Genomic DNA, 22206 nt, shown 5'->3' with positions numbered 1-22206 from the left:
GGCTGGATAGGACAGAGGCTGTACACTGGTGCATATGAGGGTTGGAGGTACAGGGAATCCAGGGTGGATGATACCTTCAGGACCAAGGTGTGAGGGACGATGCTGGGAGAGTGGAGGGCGAGTGGGTTGGAAAGGGGGAACTGATTACAAGGATCCACATGTGACCTCTTCCCTGGGAGAGGGACAGCAGAGAAGGGGGGAAGGGAGACTCCGGATAGGGCAAGATATGACAAAACAACGATGTATAAATTACCAAGGGCATATGAGGGAGGGGGGAAGGGGGAGGGAGGAGGGGAAAAAAAAGAGGACCTGATGCAAGGGGCTTAAGTGGAGAGCAAATGCCTTGAGAATGATTGGGGCAGGGAATGTATGGATGTGCTTTATACAGTTGATGTATGTATATGTGTGGATTGTGGTAAGAGTTGTATGAGTCCCTAATAAAATATAAAAGAAGAAAAGAGAAAAAAATGATTAGGGCAAAGACTGTACAGATGTGCTTTATACAATTGATGTATGTATATATATGAACTGTGAAAATTGTATGAGCCCCAATAAATTGTTAAAATTAAAAAAAAAAAGAAGTGTGGCTCATTTGTTGGAGTGACGGATGTAGTGCAGTTCATTTCTACCATTTCAGGATTGTATTTTCTATTTCATCCTAGTCTGTCCCTGCTTCCCCTAGTCCCTTCTTCCTCCTTGTCTTCATCTGGATGAAGATTCAATGCTTCCAGTTTTTATGTTTACTTAAGTCCTAACCCTTTTTTGAGGGTTTTCCCTGAACAAGATAACACGCATTCTAGGGCCGAAGAAACTCGCAGTCACCTGCTCCCAGCCTCCTCCTGAGCCAGGTAAAGACAACTCGGTCACCCGCCCTCCTGGTTTACTTGTGTCTAGTGTTTTAACTCTGCCCGGGGGTCTGTTTATTTTCATTGTGTTTCGATGGAGAAATAAATCAACTGTTTTTAAAGTGCCTGACCCACCCACTGATGTCCATTCCATTCTGATTCGTAGTGGCTCTATGGAACTTTAGGGCTTCCTGGACTGAACTGCTGGCAGGGCATCCAGCCTCCTCTTTCTCCAGAGCAGCAGCCGTTGGGTTGAAATCCCTGAGTTGGCACTTAGCAGCCCGACATTCATCCCACTGCACTATCACAGCTTGTTTTCAAAATGACCTCTGAAAACACTGGCGTCCAGATGCTATGAGACAACGCCAAGTCACTGAACACGCCACACATTAAAGCATATAGACACTGAACATGCAGGCATATATATATATATATATATATATTGATACTCAGGTAATGAAAATTAAAAGTGCCAAATTCTCAGCTTGGTAAACAAGGAACAGCTACATGGAAAGCTTATAAATTAAATTTCCCACAAATGTGGACCAAAATGATGAGGCCGGGTATGGGCAACTTCAATGTAACACCATCCCTAGAGTCACCAAACCCACTGCCATCGAGTCCGTTTTAACTCCGAGCTATACTACACAAGGTTTTAAAGACTAGAAAACATGACGGGAGCAGGCAGCCTTAATCTTCTTCCAGCAGTAGCTGGTGGATTTGAACCTCAGACCTTGCAGTTAGCAGCCCACCAGAGTGACTCAAAGTGCACAGACCTTGTACACGTCACCTGTTTTGGAGGTGGAAGGGCACAGTCACTGATGCAGGAAGCAGAAAGTTTGGGTGACAGACACCAGGAAGCAGTGGCGGGGAGCAAGCCACGGTTACTACAGAGCCCACAGGAAAAAGGGCAGATCCCGACCTTGGAAATTTAATCTAGAAAGACAGGGAAGCGACCTGGATCCAAACAGCTATTGGTTTACTATGATTAATACAGGTGTGGTAGAAAGCACTCTGGGGTAACAGGGAGAGGGGGAGTCAGAGCCCGTGTGGTTGGAGCGCTCGGGGAAGTCTGCTGTGTCCAGAAGAAAAGGCAAGCGCAAAGGAAGTTTTCATTCATCTACCTTCCCTAGTGAGGTATGTTCTGCTGCCAATCTATGACACTTTTGTTTTTAATTTTAGAAACAAGAATGTATCCTTTTTTTTATGGATGTCATCTTTATCTTGCTATAAAAAGTTACGTAAAACTAGGTCCTTTGCATATAAATGAGGAGATTAGAATATTTGGTCACCTGAAGTATTGCTAGGCACAGCTGTCTGCGAATATAATACAAAAAAAGAGCACCCTGCACCACCTGGTTTGGGGATGTTGGGAGGGGGCGCCCTGCTGACGGGAGTGGAGGTGGGGGCCAATCACGTGACTTGATTGATGGGGCAGGGGGGCCGCTGCCCAACCCCCAAGGCGTCAGTCAGTACATGATGGAGGTGGAGCCCGAGGCCCACCCCAGCCAGCCGGGTGGCCGTGGGTTAAGGCACGAGGAACCAGCGTGTGGGAGCCCGGTCCCGTGTGGGGAGGGGTGGGACTGGGGGTGGCCGGGCTCCAGAGGCATCGCTGTGAAACCTGAGGGGCGTGGCCGAGCTGTGGGACGCCCCCCACCACAAGGTTAGACAGAGGACTAGATTTAATTTTTTTAAAAACAGGTAAACTGATTTCTCTTTAAAAAAATAAAATCTCTGGTGGTAAGGTCACTTCAGCTGTGTTAAAGTGGCAATTCTCTGGAATGATGTAAGTGGTCACCCGGTGGAGGCCCTAGATGGTGGACTTGGAGAAGGAGACCCGCAGGTGGTGGTTCTCGCCCAGGTCATGGTTGTGCAGCTCAATCAGCGCCTGGATGGCCTCTTTCACGGAGCCCATCTGGATCAGAGCCATCTTGCAGTCCTTCTGGAAGAACTTGAAGCCCTTGACCAGGCCACCATTGCTGGAGAAGAGGATCTTGAGGTCGTCCTCTGAGATGGACAGCGGGATGTTAGAGAGGTGAAGAGTGGCCGAGGGTGGGAAGATGTTCTGGAAGTTCTTGGAGCCGGGCTTCTTGAAGCGGTGCAGTGCTGAGTTGCCGTAGTCCTTGGTCAGGCCCTGGTCCTCCTGCCCCTCTCGGGGCAGCTGCACATTCTGGTGCTTGGACAGTGTGATGCGCGCAGGCTTCCCATGCAGCTTGTGCCCGTTCAGGTGGCTCATGGCAAGCTGAGCCTGGCTGCCGTCGGCCATCTGCACCAGGGCATTCTCCTTCTTGTTGAACAAGACCTTCACGCGCTGCACGTCCCCGTCCACGCCAAAGAGAATAAAGAGGCTTTGGGGCGTGACACTCTCTGGGTTCAGGTTGCTAACGAGCAGGACTGAGTTGCCGGCTCCTGCTAGGCCTGGGATGGCTATGCGGCCCGCTGACGCCGCCGATGCAGCGGAGGGAATGGCCAGGGGGGCCAGAGCGCTGTGGACATTAGGAACGGAGAGGCCTGCGGCCTGTGGAATGGCGAAGGTGGGAGGGAAACCGGCTCCTGTGTATGGCGAAGCTGAGATTATGCCAGGTGCACCAAAGGCCGCAGCCATGGTCTGGTCCAGAGATGGCTGGCTGTCCCGAGGGCAGGTCGGGCCGAGTGTAGTCTCGGCTCTTGTTGTTGTTGTACTTGACGTTGAGGCTGGTGAGCTTCGAGAAGTCAATGCGCAGCGTGCGGCAGGCGTTGTAGATGTTCTGGCCGTCCAGGGACAGCTTAGCGTGCTGGGCGCTGACAGGCTCGGCATACTGCAGAAGCGCCTGGAACTGGTTGTTCTTGGTGAAGATGATGATTTTGAGCACCGTGCCAAACTTGGAGAAGATCTGGTGCAGCACATCAAGGGTCACCGGATAGAACAGGTTCTCCACGATGACCCGCAGCACGGGGCTCTGGCCCACCACAGCCATTCCTGCGTCCACCGCGGCGGCAGAAGCGGCCAGTGCCAGGCTCCCGGACTGCACTGAGTTGACCGCCTGCAAGGCGGCCTGGGCGCGCGCCTGGTTGGGCGAGCCGTCCGTCTTGAGCTCCTTGTGGTTGGAGAACTAGATGTAGATGGGCTGCCCACGCAACATGGCAGCCACGGAGGTGTAGTAATTCACCATGGTGTTGGCTGCCTCCTCCGTGTTCATCTCGATGAAGGCCTGGTTCTTCCCCTTCAGCATCAGCAGGTTGGTCACCTTCCCGAAGGGCAGCCCCAAAGAGATGACCTCCCCCTCGGTGACATCTCCTGGCAGCTTTCGGACATGCACAACTCGAGAAGGGGCACCTGAGCTCCGGCTGTCACCTTTGAACTTCTTGGTGTCATTCCCATTGGCTGCAGATGCAGAGTTGCTGCTCATGATAAAAGGCCCGTTGGTGACGCAGGCAGAGAAGAGCTCTTCAGATCCCCGCTTTGTACCAACTGCTATGTCTGGAACAATGCCGTCCATTGCACACACAGGAGACCCGCTGGGGACGGAGTGGAGGCGCCGGAATAGCAGGAACCGACTCAACGGCTCCGAGATATAGACTCTGTATCCTCTTTTAAAAGGCTAAGTCAAAGGAGTGGAAAACTACATGTCAAGGGCTTGCCAGAAATGACTTTTTATATGACTCTACAGGTGAAATTGATTGATAATGGTGTCATGGAGTGAACTGGGTCCCTCCGCTCCCAAATCCAAGGGGCTTCCAAAGGTTCATGGAAATTTCCAATGGCAAGATTATGTGTCCACTTGGCTGGGCTGTGATTTTCATCATGTGGTTTAGTAGTTACATCGGTCATGTAAAGATGTCATCAGCCCCAAGCTGTGATCTGATCATCTTCGGGAGATGTGGGTGGGATACAACACTCAGCAGGTCACAGCCCTGATCAAATGTCAGGGGAGGCTCGCTGGGATATGGCCAGCCCTTTTTAAACTTGCAAGACATGAATGGAGAGCGAAGTGATTAGAGAGGGAAGGACCACATTACCACACCAAGAAAGAAGAGGTGGGAACAGAGCATGCCCTTTGAGTCTAGGGTCACTGTACTAGGAAACTCCTAATCCCAAGGCACACAGGGATTGCCAAGAGATGTCAAACCAACAGATGTTGAAAGGATGCAGGAACTCTACCCTAAAGCCCACAGGGAGGCCCTGCATCCCCACATCAAGCCTTCTAAAAAGGTGATAGAATAATTTATTGAAGCCATCCACTTGTGTCATTTCTGTCAGAGAAGCACTAAATATCTAGGACAGATGGTAACTCACTTAAAAATAAACATTGTCTTAAAATTCTTAAGAGGGATGGCCTAGGCGTGAAATGCCATCCAAGATGGTCAACATGTTTCATGAGCATCAATTACAGCAACATTTTAGTACAGGGTTAGCCATGAAACAAAATGAAGTCATGCATTCTGGTGAAACAAGGTCACTGGTCTCAAATCACTAAGAGGAACATACTGGCATTCTAGGTTTTTCTGTGTGGAGAAATCTACACGCATTCCTTTTGCATAGAAACGAGAAAACCTCCCACCCTTAAGTGAATTGACTCATAATGACTGTTAGGCAAAGTACTGCGCTCCTTAGGGTTCCTGCAATGATCTTCATGGAGCAGACAGCCCGTTTCCCCTGTAGAGTGCGGTGGGCTTTTATTACCCAGCTTGCCTTTCGCAACCCAATGCTTAACCCACTGTGCCAACAGGACTCGTCCACAAGATAAGAGAGAAAATGTTTTTGCATTTTTGGGGGTTTTTTTGCTTGTGTTTTTATTCATTTTTGCATTTCAAAGCAAATGTTTAGGGGCGGGATTCTAGAGCTCTGGCAGCCCAAAGCAAACATTTGCTGTTAGTCACTAATTGCATGCCGCAGTCCCGATTCCCTATCTGAAGCCAGTATATCATTTCTTAATCATGTCCCATCAAAACCAAGCACTACTACTCCTAAAGACCCAACAACAGTTCTTTTGATGTCAAATACCCTAGGAGCTGACACTTCCTTCCATCTAGAGGGCTACACATGTTATCCCATAGGGACTGAACCAAATGTATTTAATTACATACATAGAGGTGTTTTTAAATTTATTAATAGTTGAGACTTAATACATATATCAAAGATGTTTTCTTATACGTCTTCTCTGAAATGTGATACAGCACTGTACAATGCTTTCTAAGATGGCAGTTAATGGTGAAGAAAACTCTGAGGGGGGCAAAAAAATCCATCAAGCTGAAAAATCTACACCTATTTTCTAGTAAGAAAATAGACACTGCAGATTTTCTCAACAAAACGCCAAGTCTAAGCCCAGACGTCAAACACGGGTCCAGACATCACTCGAGAAAGTTCCTCTCTTTCTCTTTCTAAGGGCAGTAGTAGTCCTTTCAACAAGTCGGCGTGGCCCTAGTTGACACATTAGAAAGCATCACTCCTAGCTTCACATACTGACCTGGCCTTCTGGTCCAGACTAAGCCAGAGGAGGAAGTCACCAAATGAGCCAGAACTTATTTGGAGTCCTAATCTGACAACTCTCACTCTTCTTTTTCAATCTGAGAAGACAACCAGTGAACAGATACTAGGTATGGACCTTGAGATTGCTTATGTCGGTTCAATTTCCCTTTTATTGAATTCTTGATAACAGAGATAGGGTTAGCAGGGTGAGTGGGATATCGGGAAGGTCCGTACTGGATGTTTCCTGAGATTTCTAATTGGGCTCCACTTGTCACTTTGTTGAGTTGTTCTTCTGACTTGGTTTTCTTATCCTGGTCTTCTTTCTGAAGGGAGCAAGTTCTCTAGACTCCTACAATAGGATTGGGTATTTGGGTTGCTGCGTTTCCGGGTGGTCTGGAGGCGTGGTTTACCAGACACGTTGAGGAAACGACTCTAGCAACAGTAGCCCTTGGTGGTGAGGTGATGGCCGACTGCGTGGCTCTGTGAAGAACGCTCTCACTTAACAATCCCCCTGAGCTTTCACTGGAATTGATCTGGGGCATGGAAGCGCCTGCAACTGGAATGTTGGCCACCGATACTGCTGTCAGAATGGGGGCAGGGCTGCTCCTGCCCAGAGAGCTGCCTGTCAATGGACTGGTCTTCACAGCACTGGGAGGTGAAGGTGCAGACAAGCCACCACCATTGTCCACAGACAGGTCACAACTGCTGTCGTTCACAGCTGCCAACTGGACGCTCTCTGTGGACGGTCTTTTCTTTTTCTGAAGCACATGGTTTGGGAAGAGCTGATGGAGTTCTTTTCTCCTTAGGTGCACTGCATCGATTTTCATGTCCATCTCAAACATCTTGCTGTTGATGGCTTGCCTATAGATCGTGTCAGTGAAAGACTGAATATCATAGGTGAGGTCGATGCTGAGCGTCTCAGAGTGCTCCGGTTTCTTCAACACTAATCCAATCACCCACATTGTACAGAACTCGTCCTTGCTGGGCTTGTCTTTCGGTGCGGGAAACGACTGGGGGTTCACGTGGGCCAGGGTAATGAACTCATTCTTCTCCAAGCTCCCAACTAGAATCCGGATTTTTGATTCCACCAAGCCCACCCATTCCAGATGCTGTTTCTCTGTTGGTGCGCTCGCGAGAAGTACAATATAATGCTTGTACTTTTGAAAGAAGTTTGGGGCTTCAAACAGTTTGGACCACTCTGCCTTACTCAGCAAGATTTCATGTGTGATGGCAAGCCCTTGCTTAAACGCCTCAATCATGACCATCCGGGTGGAAACAGACACATTGTACGTGGAGTTCTGCTGGGGGTAGGCTGGTGTGATGATGGGCATCAGATGGTACCTATCACTGGGGTTGACCCGAGGGTCCCACACCGGCAAATTCAGATTCCGCTCCTCAGGCTCTTTCAATAGCACTGGATTGGGCCACTCCCATTCAGAAAACACCAAGAAAAATTTACGGACAAGAGTCGATGCTACTGCATTTGGATAAAGCTGGCAAGTCCTTGCTACTAGCATAGCCCAGGAGACACCTCCAAGGAAGCCGAGTATATTAGAATAGATATTGTGGCATTTGGCCCACAGTTTGATAGCTCTGAGAGTTAACCTAAAGTTGTCAATGTTTGGTACTAAGTGTAAAATTTCATCGGTTACCCGGCAACCGTTAAGGCTTCGTATGCACCTAATATCTAAATTTTTTAGCAGACTGTCGTCTCTCAGGTCCAAATCTTCTGGAATCGTCTGCAGTGCTAATCTTGCAAACAAAATATCTATCTCTATCCCATCAAAACACAGTTTGATAACTGGTACAAATGCCTCTTCAACTGCCCTTAAATCTTTTACTTCTTCGTGTAGTTTCAATTTGTCATAGAATGAGGTGAAAAAGTCGCCTCGGTCAATGTGCCTCGGTGCAACACACAGCGCGTCAATGTCGGCCCCTTTGGTGTGGACGCCCAGTCTGTACGACCCGAAGGTGAAGATCTTCCCTCCCACGCTTCCGATGACAGACTGTGGGAGATTCTTGCTCTCGCTGATTTCGCGTATCCACTCCTTTACCAGGTTATTTAATTTTTCCAAAATTAAAATCCTGCGCTGCAGTTCCTCTTCCTCTTCAAAGACCCCAAAGGGCTTCAGGGTTTCTGTTAACTTCTGCGTAAGTAGGCAGTCAGTCTCCACGGGGGTGTCTAAATTGATGGGGGAGGAGAGGCCACCGTGCTTCTGAGGCGGCGGTGTCTGTGGCGGGCCCTGGGTGCTGACTGCAAACGGCATCATCGCTGGCGCTGGCCCCGCCAGGGCGCTGCCGCCCCCACCGCGACCCCCGCGGCAGCCGCCCGGGTCATGATCCGCCGAGGCGGGAGGGGCGGGCGGGCTGCTCTCGGCCGGGTCCGACCGCACCGCTCCCGCCGCTTCAAGCGCGTCGCCTCCTTCCCCTCTGCCCCAACATGGCGCCGCGGCCCATCCGCGAAGGCGTTCTAGAACGGGCCGCGTACACCAGGCACGCCTGCGCACCAGCGGCCTGGGCGCAAGGCCTCACGGGAGTCGTAGTTTTCTGGCTTCGCCAGCCAGCGGCTCTTATCTCTGTCCGGGAGGGGTTCAGAATGGTGGGTGAGGAGGGGGCCGCCTTGACTTTGCAGAGATCTTGCTGTTATTACCTGCCTTGGTTTTGAATGTGCCAAGGTCGACATTCGCATTCCTGATTTACACGAACTTGGCCCCATCTTTACTTGCTCACCATTACTCCTCCCATTCCGGAAGGCAGTCCCCACTCCAGCCGTAGGCAGTCTGTTAGGGGCCAATGGCTCTGTTTGGGTTTATTTTGCAGCATTCGTCGGTGACATCCGAGTTGATGCACTGGCTGTGAGTTCACAGCACAGGTCGGGGGTGACATCGTGGTTTCTCCAAAGAGATGGTTCTGATCTTTCCCGGTTCCTCTTTGGCAGCAAGGCGGCTACCACCAGGCTAACCATTTGTGGCTCACCTGCCCTTTCTGTTTGCCTCTAAAAACCCCAGGCTAAGCTTGAATGCCATATGGAAAGGCGTCCACAGCGTGTCACCCTCAAGAAGACACTGTTGTTTCCTAGACAACCCATGAGCCTCAGAAAAGGGCCCACGAGGGGCAGAATGACCACTTCTAATCAGGCCTCATGGCCAGAAGGGGGCACCTAGCCACTTGAACTGCAACGTGCAGCCCACAGACTGAGCTCAGTAGCAGGCAGTCATAGGTCAGAGTCTTAACAGTTTCATGGGGAGGGTGACAGCTCCAAGGAGACAGTGGCACTGCCTGCAGACCAGTGTGATGGTTGTGTCACCAGGTGTCTAGGGAGGGCGGTGGTAGGGGTGGCTGCCAGCGTGGCACGTGGCTGACTCGGGACACTGTTGGCAGTGCCGGCTGGAGAAGTCCGAGCCAGATAGACTTCTCCACTAGAGAAGGAAGCAGAGAAGGCCCTCAGCCTGAAGCTGATGAGCGTGCCTAGACACACAAACAAACCTCTCCCAACCCCCCCTCTTCCTAAGAGCTGACATAAACCACATGTCCTGGCCTGGCCTGGCCTGCCCGCCCTCCAGCAGGAGCCCAAGGGACGATGGTCTTTATCTCAGGGACAGGCTCAGAGCCTTTGCGGCAGGGACCAGTACCAGCCTCTGGGGACACATGGGAAATGTCAGCCCCCGACCCCAGTCACCCCTCGCAGAAGAGATGCATGTGACTTTGATGCTCTGGCAGTGGGGGAAGAGAAGTCAGTGGCTAGGCCTCAGCAGCAGTGTTTCTGGAAAACTACACGCAAGCTGCTCTGTGCTGAGCTGGCTCACAGCTGAGGTAGGCGGGTCCCATTAAACCCCACCGGGAAACATCTGGCCACTGGAGCCCGCCAGAGTCTGTGGGCTGGTCGGCCACAGGAAGGACGCCTGCTATGCGCTGGGAACAGGGGCCTTGGCCCAAAGAGCAGCAGGACACTGACTGAGGGCTTAAACTAAAACCAGCACAACCAACCAGCCCCACTTTCAGAAAACCATTGGTGCGGGCACAGGGACAGGGACAGGAAGATGACAATGACCACGGCACTAAGAAAACTGTAAACCGAACCCACTGCCGTCAAGTCCATTCTGACTCACAGGGACCCCCTCCCCCCAGGGTTTCAAACGGAGGCTGCCATCTTTACAGACACCCATAGCACCCGTGGGCCCAACTGCAAGAGTTTTGGTTTTCAATCCAGTGCTTAAACTGCTGCGCTACCAGGGCTCCTGTGAAAGTGCTCCAGGGCTCACTCTTATCACTGCCTCTGAAACTAGAGAAGCTGCAGAAGGAGAGTGGCCATCCTCCTCAGTGGAAAAGCGAAGGGTTGTTCTCAAAGGGACAAGGCTGGAATCTCTCTGGGACAGAGATGGGCCCAGAGGTCCCCTTTGTTAAACAGGAGCTTGTGGGAATTGTGGTGGAATTTGTAATCTCCTTGAGGCACCATTCTAAGACTGTCAGGCTTCCAGAGTGCTCAAGGGGGCTTTGAGGACTGTAAAATCTCTAGCTGTGTTTTCTGTTTTTAAACTGCCCATGACGCCTGGAGATTTATGCAAATAATGGATCAGGCCAGGCAGAGAGACTCCCAAGTAACCCTTCTGACTCGTTGCCATCAAGTCAATGCTGACTCATAGCGACGCCCTGTGGGTTTCTGAGACTAAAACTGTTTGTGGAAATAAAAAGCCCACTCTTTTTCCCAGGGAGCTGCTGGTGGTTTCAAACTACCGACCATGTGGCTCACAGGCCAACTCCTAACCACTACACCACCAGGGCTCCTTAAGTAGCCCTTAGAGGGTGTGATTCCCATCAACCAGAGTAAACCTGCGTGCCAGAGCACTTTCAGGGCTGTGACCTCAGGAGACAGATCCCCAGGCCTGCTTCCCAGGTGCCTCTGGGGTTGGCACTCCTGGACAGGTGGAGTTCATAGGGTGACCAAGTTCATGCAGGTAGAGTGGCATAGTACATGCACTGGGCTGCTAACCATAAGGCCAACAGTTCAAAACCACCAAGTGCTCCAAGGAAGAAAGACAAGGCTTTCTACTCTTGTAAAAAATTACGGTCTCAGAAACCCACAAGGGCAGTTCTACTCTGTCCTGTAGTGTTGTTGTGAATAAGAATCAACTCAATGGCACTGAGTTTGGTGTTTTGGTTTTTCCTGGGTCTGGGAAGTCCAGGTGGCCAAGGGTTAAAGCACTAGTTGGTGGGGGACTCTCTTGTGTTAGGTAAGCGAGGCCCTGGATGTGAGCCCACACAGCCAGGGCCTTTCCATGCCATGACCACAACCCTAGCCCTGAGGCCACATGCAAGTGGGGGCAGTGGGCCAGCCCTCCCATAGGTGGACTTCACTCTGCTTTAGCTCCCATTCCCACGAGAAAAACTTACAACAAACAGGGTGTAAATGCATATGGGGAAGGAGCACCCCAAATCCAGAGAAGGAATAGAAGGGACTATGCAGATCTTTCACACAGCAGACCTGCACAGACTACCTGGGGGGGTGTGTACACCAGAGTGTGTGTGTGTATGCATCTGAGTGAGGGGACCTGAGCTCACAAATGTGTGCAAGTGTAGGAGTCTGCTGAGTTGTACATTTGTTAATGTGTAACTAGAGAGAGAGAGAGTGTGTGTGTGTGTGTTTGTGTGTAGTCTGAGGGTCACACATCCATCAGAAGAACCACACGCAGTGAGAGCGGACCTCTGCTCCAAGCAGCCCCGCGGAGCCCAAGGAGTTGTTTCCAGCGGCTTCCTCTGCAGCCCCGCCTATGAGCAGTGTCCCATGCCCACTCTGAGTCTCCGGGCCCCAGTGCAGCCCCACTCAGTGCAGAGGCCCAGGCAGCAGTAGCAACAGAGGTGCCATGCTTGCACTAGTGCCGGCTCTGCGTCCCCCACAAGCCTGTCCCTGTAGGTCACCACACCCAGAGAAGACCAGCGAGGCAGGCATTTCCCCAGGGCTTGGGAGCCTGCTCCCAGCAGTAACATAACCTGCCTCTGGCCCAGGAAATGTGTCAGTAGACTGGCCAGGCTGCTGGACTCTTCTCTGAGAAATCTGCAAAACCTCTACCCAGTTAAAAAGGCCGCAGCCACCAACCACCCCTTCTGCCTCCGCTCTAAACCTAAAAGGGGTTCAACCTTCCTGGTCCAGCACCTAGTGTGGCGCCCACCCACCCAGGAATGGAGAGCTGTTCCCAACAACAGAGCCCACCACCTCAAGACTGGGGATCCTGCTGGATTCCCCTCAGCTAACACCCAGGTCTTGGCCACTCCTATGGCAAAGGAAACACACAAAAGCTAGTCACCTCTGTCTCCCAACCTCGCGGCCCAACAATTCCATGAAGGTAGAGCAGGGGCTGAGGTGCTTAGTCATGGCCAGGACGGGGACAGCAGCAAACCCGATTGCAGGCGATACGTTGGCCTGTCTCAGGAGACATCCTCGACTCAGCCAACAACAAGCGAGTGTGCTTTTCGTCATTACCTCGTGCCAGACCCATCTCCACCGAGCTGTCCTTGTGCGCACGTGCCTCCCCCCATTCACACGGCAGCAAGAGTCACGATACTTCACTCCCACCTGCTACCCACCATCCCCTCACTCCCCCACAGGCTCTTGCATGGCTCTGTGAGGGGGCATTCTCATCCCCATCCTCCAGTTAAGAAAACAGAGGCCCAAAACTGCCTCCCACACAGGCCAAGAGGACGTGGCCCTGTTGATCTCCAATTGCCTGAACTCTAACCATGACAACAAGTGGCATGAATCATGCCAGAGAGCATCCTCATGTGTCACAATGTCCTGGTTCACGGCAAACAAGAGCTGAACGCACTGAGAGCCTGTGGGCACTAACAGAAAACGACCTTCGCCCAAACCACTGTCTACGATGTGTCACCACCTGTGGGCACTTGACAGGAGGATGGGCCCCAGTACACACGCAGGAACTTGAGTCTTATAGCCCACATCATGACGGCCAAACAGACAGACGCACTTCCCGCAGTCCTGCCTTCCGATGGTGCTCACTCACCTCCTTCCTCAAGGAGGGCCCAACTGCCTGGGCACCCAGGTGTGCCCAGCAGAGCCACCCTAAAAAGCACTGTATGTTCTGGCGCATGCTGGCTTTGCCCGGTAACCTTACCGCCTTTTCACGTCAGAAACACCAACCTGAACCACTGCTGTGGAGGGGATTCCTCCAGCGCCCCTAGAGGGCAGAGCCCTGGTCCACGGGGCTCCAGGGCCCAATATCTTTACCAAAGCAGCCAGCCTCCTCTCCTCTGCTGCCTGTAGATGTGCAGCGAAACACTTACCTAACAGGCCACGGGGCACCTTCTCCCCCTCGATCCCCCACGGCCCATCGCTGTCACCACACATTACACTGGCACGTGCCAGTGATCTGACTGTACAAAAGGATGGGCCTGCTCTAAGGGCTACCGGGTGTGCGGAGGCCAGTGAGGAGATGGCCTCTCAGCAGCTGACTGGCGACTGGTGGTTTGAGCCCAGCCAGAGGCACCTGGGCTGTCGGAGCACAGTTCAGCAGCCCCTGGTAACAGGTATGTAGAGGAGGAACAGGCCTAGACATTGCTCAGTAAGCTGACTTTAGCACAATCAAGCACAGGCTCCAGGCCGCCTCTACGTTTTCAAAGCTGCCTGTGCGGCGAGGGAAGCGCCTGGGATGCTGGGTACTCGTGGGAAGGGGTGGGGCCCCTTGAGGACGGTTTCCACAGTGCTATACGAAAGGGCAACCGCTCAGTCCTGAATCCCAGGGCTGACTGGAGGAACTCCCTAGAAACACCTGCAGTGCCCAAGAGGGAACAAGCTGCAGGGGGGTGTGCCCGAAAACTCCGAGACCAATGGGCAGGAGTGGTGGTCACATGGAGAACAAAAACTCAGCCCCGTTTCCTCCCCCTGCAGCACGTCCTGGGCCTCAGCGGCCCCTCGGCGCCCTCCACGGCCCCTCACCTGCCGTGACGGTGTCCACGTCCCTGGCAGCCAGCTCTTCCACGTCTGACCTCTTCCGAAGCTCAAACCTCCGGGACAGGCCTTCTCGGGGTTTCCAGAGCTCCTGGATCAGGAGGGGTTTCTCGTTGTCCCCAAACACCCGGAAGCACTCAGCCTGCCACCGCTGCCCAGAGCTACCTGCCCGCCCCACGGCGTCGCAGAGCACATACTGGCCAGCACACTCCGGGCTCAGGGCGTAGCGCTCCAGAGCCTCCTTCACCAGCTCTTGGGCGCTGGAGGCAGCTGTAGCCAAGACACTCTTGTAGTGGGCACCTGTGCAGACGCTGTCCCCAAACACCTTTAGGACACCAGGGGCAGACAGCTGGGTGGACAGCTCAGCGGGGTCGTCGCTGGCACCCGGGCTGCAGAAGGCAGGCTCCAGGTCCCGAGACTTGTAGCTCAGCGTCCGTGACAGCATGCTAGACAGGAGCTGGCTCTGCCGCTTCAGCCTGCTTTTGCTGGGTGGAGACATGATGAAGTGCGTCCCATAGAACATGGTGGGGGCGTCTGCATGGGCAAGGGCTGAGGGTGGCAGCCGATGGGGGAGGGGGAGGGAGGCCTGGGCCGAGTCCTGGGAGGAAAGAGAAGCAGGGTGAGTATCAGCCACCATGATGCACGGGGATCAAATGAGGGCCCCTTGGGCCCTGGTGGGCTCCCATGGTCGCTGAGGGCCGTCCTGGGCTAAAGTGCAGCACACCACCCAGGAGGACTCTAGGAAGGAGAAGCTTCCTGTGGGTGGATTCACCCTTCAAGGAAATACATTACTAGGAAACACCAGGTAGAGGCGCCTGGGGCTGCTGGACTTGGCCAAGTGCTTGGGAAACACGCTCCCTGCATCAGGCACCTCAGCTCGGCGGGAGTGTCACATCCAGACCCACCAGGGACTCTCTAAGGACAGCAGAGGCCAGCTCTCTGAGCCAGTCACCTCTCAACAGGTGGCAACACCTCATAGTGGCCATCCACCCTCAAAGCAAGGTGTGCTGGCCCAGGCCCTAGCACAAGACTGTGGTGACCAGGAGAAAGCCAGGCGCTTGCCTTGAGAGGACACTTGTCTGGGACAGCAACTTGGAAATGCCAGACACAAGGGCCGCCCAGAGGTGGAAGCATGCCTGGAATGTGCAGTCCACCCACCAGCCCACTCAGGGGCTGGGAAGCAGCCCCGGAACTGCCAGGGTGACATGCCAGGGGCTTCAGCAAGTGCATGGCAAGATTCTACCCTCTTCATTCCGTCTTCCCAGGGACTTTGTGAAGTTCCCCCATTACATCCCCGTGCACTCAGAGATCCGAGAAACAGGGCTCTGGAGACATCTCCTCCGCTCCCTCACACATCTGTGAGTGTCGGGGCACAGAAGGGGGAGATGACACTCGGGCCTCACCCAGACAAGCCGGCGGAACACTGAGAAACTGCCCCGTCCCTTGAGGGTGGCCTCATAGACCAAAGTAAGAGGACAGCCCGTTATCTAGAAGGTTCTGGCAACAGTGGTCTAAGTCCCAAGAAAAGCAGCACGGGGTGGAGTGCCTGCCCCTATGCTGGGTGTTCACACTCAGCCAGGCTGACACCCCCCTTCTCAGGTCTAGGGGCAACCGACACAGCTTTGGCATATGGGGTGATGGCCTGGGCAGGAGAGTAACGGGGAAGCCCTCAAAAGAAGGGAGCCATTGACCTTAGGGTCTCAAAGCTGACCTGTCTGCCAGTGTCACATGCTAAAGGCCAGTCTCCCCATGGGAGGAGGCAGTAGGAAGCAGGGGACATGTCTCCTGTTCCTATAACTCACTGCCCTGACGGCACAGTGGTAAAGCATGCAGCTGCTAACCAAAAGATCAGCAGTTCAAATCCACCTACCAGCCCCTCCTCATCAAGAGAAAGATGAAGCTGTCTGGCCCAGTAAAGATTCACAGGCTAGAAAACCCACAGGGGCAGTTCTACCCTGTCCTGTGGGGTTGCCAAGAGTTGGAACCGACTCAATGGCAGTGGGTTGGGTTTGAGCTTGGACAATTTACAACCTTTACCAGGTACCAGCTTTCTGAAGACGTGGACCTGCTGGATGGAAGTCGGACAAGCATCACGAATTTTCCAGAATTGGCCATGCGCAGAATGAGTGTGTGGGTTTTTTCCCCATGGCAATAAATACATCAAAGGCGGAAAGTGTGACAGGTGTCCTGTGTGCCCTGCTCTAATCCCAAGAAGCCAGAGTGCTGGCTCTAGCTCCCCACACCAACCTGTCAGACCCGGAGTTACCTCCCAAGTGCTCAGGTGCCAAGCATGCAGCTATCCCTCAGCCTGCCACCTCACAGAGTAACCACACGGTGCTCCAGTGACAAAGGCACGGCCCTGTCTCAGTGATACCCCATGGTGTCACCAGGCAGACACCACAGAGTTGCCCCGGGGCTCACATGTGGCTCTGCCTTAGTGTACTTTCCTTGCATGACACCTCCCAGCAGTAGACTGAGGTCTGAGGTCTGTTTGTTAAGCAGCACTCATAGCTAGAGAACCAAACCCGAGAGCAACCTCTCCACCCACTGAGCAACCACCCCTGACAGTTACAGGAGCCCCTTCCACAGCAACTAACATGTGCCCCTCATGACCTTGGAAGACCTGACCCTTCAGAAGCACCCCCTTTCACTGGCCACAGTGTTCACACTCCGCCATATCTGTTCCTGAATGGGGTCCCGGGAACCGTGCTCAAAGCAGCTGGCTTGCAGCCTTCCTTCCACCCACGACAGCTGTTTGTGCAGGAGTCCCCTTCAGCGTTAGGGCTGGTATCTGAGGACTTACACACACTGCTAAAAATGGAGGGAAAGCCCACAGTCCCCGGAACTTAAAGAGATCCTGAACGAGCATGCCACACTAAGACACGGATCCAGGCTTTGTAGCTTGAAACTTATAAACAGCTCACAGCCCTGCTTCACTGTCCAGGCAGGCCTGGGCTCGGGAGGCTTTTCCCTGAGTTTCTGGAAATAGAATTCCAGGCCTTTCTTCCAAAGTGTCTCTGGGTAGACTCAAGCTTCTAACATTTGGGTTTGTAGCCAGATGCCGAACAATTTGTGCCACCCCACGGACTCACGCAATTCGGCTTTCACAGAAAGATGCAGAAGGCCACAAACACTAATCTGCTCGGTCTTCTTCCAGGGCACTGAGAGGGGTTGTGCCAAAGCACTGAACCTTCCCCTTCCTGGGTACACGTGCACCTTGGTCAGGCCCCACCCTCCGGGCCAGGGATAAAGCCAAGTGAGCAACAGGAGCGACATCGTGAAAAGAGAGAACGGGGGAAGGGAGAGAAGGGGTTCACGCTCGGCCTTAACCGCCTTCTTATGCGCAAGGAGCCCCACGAATGAATGGGGACCTGCATCCATGGTGGACTTGGCAGAAGGCTTACTCCTCCTGTAAAGAATGGCAGTCTCAGAAACACACAGAGGCAGCTCGACCCGACCCTGGAGGGTTGCTGTGAGTCAGCACGGACTTGATGGCCGGCGGAAGAGAGGCTTCTCCTTGAGGATGGGCTCATTGTAGCCCTCTTGGCGGGGTGCTGCGACCAGTGGCCACCTTCCTTCATGGTCAGAGGACACCTGGTGCCTGAGTGTCAAAAGTGATGCAACAGAACAGACAGGCTAGTCCCAGGGTGTCCCTCTAGGTTTGCCCTTGTCTACTAATCAAAGGTCAAGCAGTTTAGCTCACCCAAAGGTACCACATTAGAAAGACCTGGCAATTGGACCACAGCTGAGAAAAAACCCTGGATCAGTTCTAGGCTGCTGCATGGAGTCGCCATGAGGTGAAAGTTCACTCAAAGAAAGCAAGGTTTGGGGGCCCTTTTAAATTTGTTTTTTAATGGTGCAGCCAATTTGTCAAAATCTCAGGGACTCAGTTTTTCAAAGGGTAAGTGGAGGGCAGGAGAACCCTCCTGATTGGCCAGTAACCGGATCTGTTTTTGTGGAAGCGCAACCTGCTTGCTCCATTCTGCCTCCCTCTGTGCTCACACAGATACTTGGGGCCCGGGCAGCAGGGTGTGTGACGCTGGCGGCGGCTCCTGCTGAGGGAATGTTTTTCTCCTGTCCCGAAGAAAGAGTCCAATTTCTGATGCAAAACAAGCCCCAGTCAGTGACACCAGTGGGTGTGGCGGGAGAGGTCGGGGCAGGGCTAAAGAGGATGGGTGGAGGGCCGTGGCGGTTCCAACCCTGCAGTGTGGAATCCATTCTAATTTTATTATTTCCACCAGGCACGGAGGGACGTGACGCATGGGGCCTCACAGGCCCAGAGCGACCTCTCCCTTCTAGGCATCAGCCTTAGCTACAGGCACCACAGCAAACCCACTGCCGCCCAGCTGATTGAGACTCACACCACAGGGCCCCTCACATCTCTCACCTCTCCAGTCACTGGTTCCAAAACACCTTTAGGAGTGCTTTAACCACTGTGCCACCAAGGCTTCCTGCTCCAACCCAAACCTAACTGCCAAGGAGTCGATTCTGACTCATAGCGACCCTGTGGGGCACTCCCAAGGGTTTCCCAAGATTGGGAATCTTGGCAGGAGGCAGACAGCCTCATCTTTCTCCCTCAAAACAGCTGGTGGGTTTGAATCACCGACCTACAGGTTTCTCAGATGAGCTCTTTAGCAGCCATGCCAAGGGGCTCCTTAAAAACAACACTGCCATTGCTGCTTCTGTAGAAGGTTGTCCAGCAGGACCTGAGCCCTGGCCACGGAATGCGAGCAGCTAGAAAAGCCCCCATGGGGTTCCTCAGGGTCACCTTCATGGCGCAGACCGCCAGGGCTTTCTGCAGCAGGGCGTCTGGGTGGGTAATCAGCTTTCCCTAACTCGGACACTCAAGGGATTATACAGGCAGGCTTCTGCCCCAGGGAGGTGCCGCTGACTCGGAATGCAGGTGGCTCATGACAGCGGGGACATTCTTCTGGGCAATTCAGATTAATCAAACACTTGACATGCTACAGAGGCTGGGCAGGCTGGTCTTCCGCCGGCGCCGCCCCACCTCCCTCCCCCACACCCCCTGCCCATTGGCGTCCTCAGGGAAAAGCAGTCACTTTCCCCAGAGGGATATCCATGCGGGGGCGGGCTCCCCCAAGCTCTAAGCGAGAATCCATCTCCTTGCACACCCCGAGTTTCGGGTGCTGGGAAACTGCTTTGAGCTGGCAGGCGGGGTGGGGGTCAGAAAACCAGGGCGCGACCAGACCACAGCTCCGTCAGGACAGCCAGGGAAACTGAGTCCTGGAGATACCCCCTGGGGTTCGGGGAACAGGGGAGGCCCCCACCGACAACAGGCCACGGGTCCTGGGAGACGGTGGCTGCAGCCCATCACCCTCGCGGCCTTCAGGTACCGCCGTCTGGGCCGCGCTCTCTGCCTTCCGCGCCCCCAGTCCGCCCCGCGGCCCAGGCCGGTTTCCAAGGCAACCCAAAGCCGGTCCTCTGCACCCCAATTCGCGGCCGCGGAAATGCCCCCCGAGGTGCCCTGAGCCGCACGTCTCTCGTCCCCGTCCTGCGGCCCAGAGTCCGCCGGCCGTGCCCCGAGGCGCCCGACCCTCCTCGCGCCGCCCTGCTCTCACCTCCAGCGCCACGGTCGCCGCCGCCGTCCCGTTCCCGCGCGGCTCCCTCAGCGCCGTTAGCCCGGGACGCGCGCGGCGCCTCCTGCCGGCGTCCAGCGGGGGGGCGGGGCCGGAGAGGATGGAGAGGCGGGGCCTGCGCGAGGAGAGGCAGGCAGTGCGCAGTGCCTCCTGCTGGCGTCCAACGGAGGGGCGGGGCCTGAGGGGCGGGGCCTGCACGAGAGGCGGGCAGTGCACAGCGCCTCGTGCTGGCGCCCGAGACGGGGCGGGGCCTAGGAGGCGGGGCCTGTAGGAGGAGAAGTGGGCAGTGTGCAGCGCCTTCAGCTGGCGCCCAATAGATGGATTGGGGCTTACAGGGGAGGGCCTACATAGAGAAGAGCGCCTCCTGCTGGCAACCAACGAGTGGGTTGGAGCTTGTGGGTGTAAGTAAGGCCTGTGGGGAGCAGAGGTGGGCTGTGCTCAGCGGCTCTGGCTAGCAGCCAACGGACGGCCCAGGGCGGGGCCCGCACAGAGGGGAGGCAGGCTGTGCCACAGCCTTCTTGCCAAAAGATGAGGCCGGGTCTGCGCTAGAGGGGCGGGACCTGAAGGGAAAAAGGCATTGTGCGCCGACGCCTGCCTGCTGGGGCTCAACGGATAGGTCAAGGGCTTGTGGGCGGGGCCGTAAGGAGGGCGTGGTTTTTGTAGTGCCTAGGTCAGTTGTTCTCAACTTGTGGGTCGCGACCCCTTCGGAAGATGAATGACCCTTTCACAGGGTCGCCTAAGACCATCTGAAAACACATAAGTATTTCAGAATGCATAATTACATATTATTTTGTGATTAATCTATGCTTTAATTATGTATAATTATGTTCAATTTGTAACAATGAAAATACATCCTGCACATCAGATATTTACATGGCGATTCATAACAGTAGCAAAATTACAGTTATGAAGAAGCAACGAAAATAATTTTACGGTTGGGGTTCACCACCACATGAGGGACTGTATGAAAGGATCTGGCATTAGGAAGGTTGAGAACCACTGGGTGCTACTTGCCACCTAGGACGCCGCCAAGGGTGGAGGCGACTAAGGCTGGTGCTCAGGAGGAGGGGTTTTAGTTGTACTACAACCAGTCCAGTCCAACGTGTAAGGACCCAGAGTTTATCTGATTCATAGCCACCGTCTGGGACAGAGTAGAACTGCCCCTGTGGGTGTCTGAGACTAACTCTTGGGAGTAGAAAGCCTCGTCTTTCTCCGGCGGAGCAGCTGGGGGTCTCGGACTGTCGACCTTGCAGCTAGCCGCCCAACACATAACCCACGACACCACAGAAGGGGAAAAGAGCCTTGTGCCCCGGACCCTCTAAAACAGAGTAAAACTCCATGAGGCTTCTAGGACTGCCGTCTTTACCCAAGGACATGGTCTCATCTTTCTCCCTCCAGTTGCTTAAAGAGGCGGCTGTCAGGGATCGCTTGCTGAATTAGGTGACAGGTGGCTTTCGGGATAGCTCCTGAATTTGCTCCTGTGGTACAGTGGGTTAAGCGCTAGACTACTAACTGAAGGGTCAGCAGTTGGAACCCACCATCCCCGCTGCAGGAGAGCAATTTGGCAGGCAGCTTCCATGAAAGGTGCGCAGCCTGAGAAACCGTATGAAGCAGCTCCCCCTGGTGCCTTGGGTCACTGGGCGGCCCTGACTCCACAGCAGTGGGCTTGCTGATTTCGTCTGTGCCGTGCTCCTCACTATCCACCTCCCACGCCTGCCCGCATTCACTTGCGCAGGGGCCAGAACACAGAGCCCTGTGAGTGAGAGCTGGGTGACTGGTTTTGTCAATAACGTTTTATTAACACACATCACAGCTACTCCCATTCGCTCACGTGCTGTCTTCACCACCAACCCGTGTGCCTCTTCTCAGGCTTCCTCGACTCTCCTGGTCTGGAGACATGTCTCCCAGGTAACTAATTTCCATTCCTCCGTTTAGACCAGCGGTTGCCAGCTTGTGGGTCTCAACCCCTTTGAGAGTTGAACGACCCTTTCACAGGGGCCGCCCGATTCATAACAGTAGCAAAATGACAGTGATGAAGTAGCAATGGAAATAATGTTATGGTTGGGGGTCACCACCACATGAGGACCTGTATCAAAGGGTCGCAGCATGAGGGAGGTTGAGAACCACTGGTTTAGACTCAGGGCAGGTGTTCCCTCCAAAATGCCCTCCTCCCACCCTGGGGGTTCCCTCCTCTTGATTATTAGGCCCCGTGTACTCCCCTCCATACAGAGCGGGGCTGACCTGGGTACCACTAATATACGGCAAACATGAGACTTCTGAGACTACATCGTGACAGGCCTTGCTGCTCTGAGGAGAGCAGCATCCTGCTGTGAGGAGCATCAGGTAGCCCTGTGG

At 54.0% G+C, this 22206-nt stretch overlaps 2 protein-coding genes and 1 pseudogene across 3 annotated transcripts in view; all 3 read right to left on the bottom strand.

Annotated features, from left to right (window-relative positions):
* Positions 1-19934, bottom strand: part of RADIL (Rap associating with DIL domain) — a 47373-nt gene extending 27439 nt beyond the window's left edge. Inside the window, exons 1-2 of one of the 2 annotated variants that reach the window (XM_075527577.1) lie at positions 19834-19934; positions 14243-14852 (exon numbers count right to left, since the gene is read on the bottom strand). In XM_075527577.1, coding sequence (XP_075383692.1) covers positions 14243-14777 — 535 coding nt within the window. In that variant the 5' untranslated portion in view covers positions 14778-14852; positions 19834-19934. The remainder of the gene's footprint in view (positions 1-14242; positions 14853-19833) is intronic. The other variant, XM_075527575.1, reaches the window with a different exon arrangement.
* On the bottom strand, positions 2415-4401 carry LOC142422138 (polypyrimidine tract-binding protein 1 pseudogene; annotated as a pseudogene).
* On the bottom strand, positions 6366-8713 carry PAPOLB (poly(A) polymerase beta). The gene is given in 2 exon segments (XM_075528588.1): positions 6366-6694; positions 6696-8713. Coding segments are annotated over 2 exon segments (1920 nt in total). The 5' UTR covers positions 8565-8713; the 3' UTR covers positions 6366-6643.
* Positions 19935-22206: the final 2272 nt, after the last annotated feature.

The sequence above is a fragment of the Tenrec ecaudatus genome, chromosome 12 (assembly GCF_050624435.1).
Source record: "Tenrec ecaudatus isolate mTenEca1 chromosome 12, mTenEca1.hap1, whole genome shotgun sequence".
Lineage (NCBI taxonomy): Eukaryota > Metazoa > Chordata > Mammalia > Afrosoricida > Tenrecidae > Tenrec > Tenrec ecaudatus.
The sequence above is the reverse complement of the archived record's forward strand: the minus strand, read 5'-3'. Positions and strand labels throughout refer to the sequence as shown.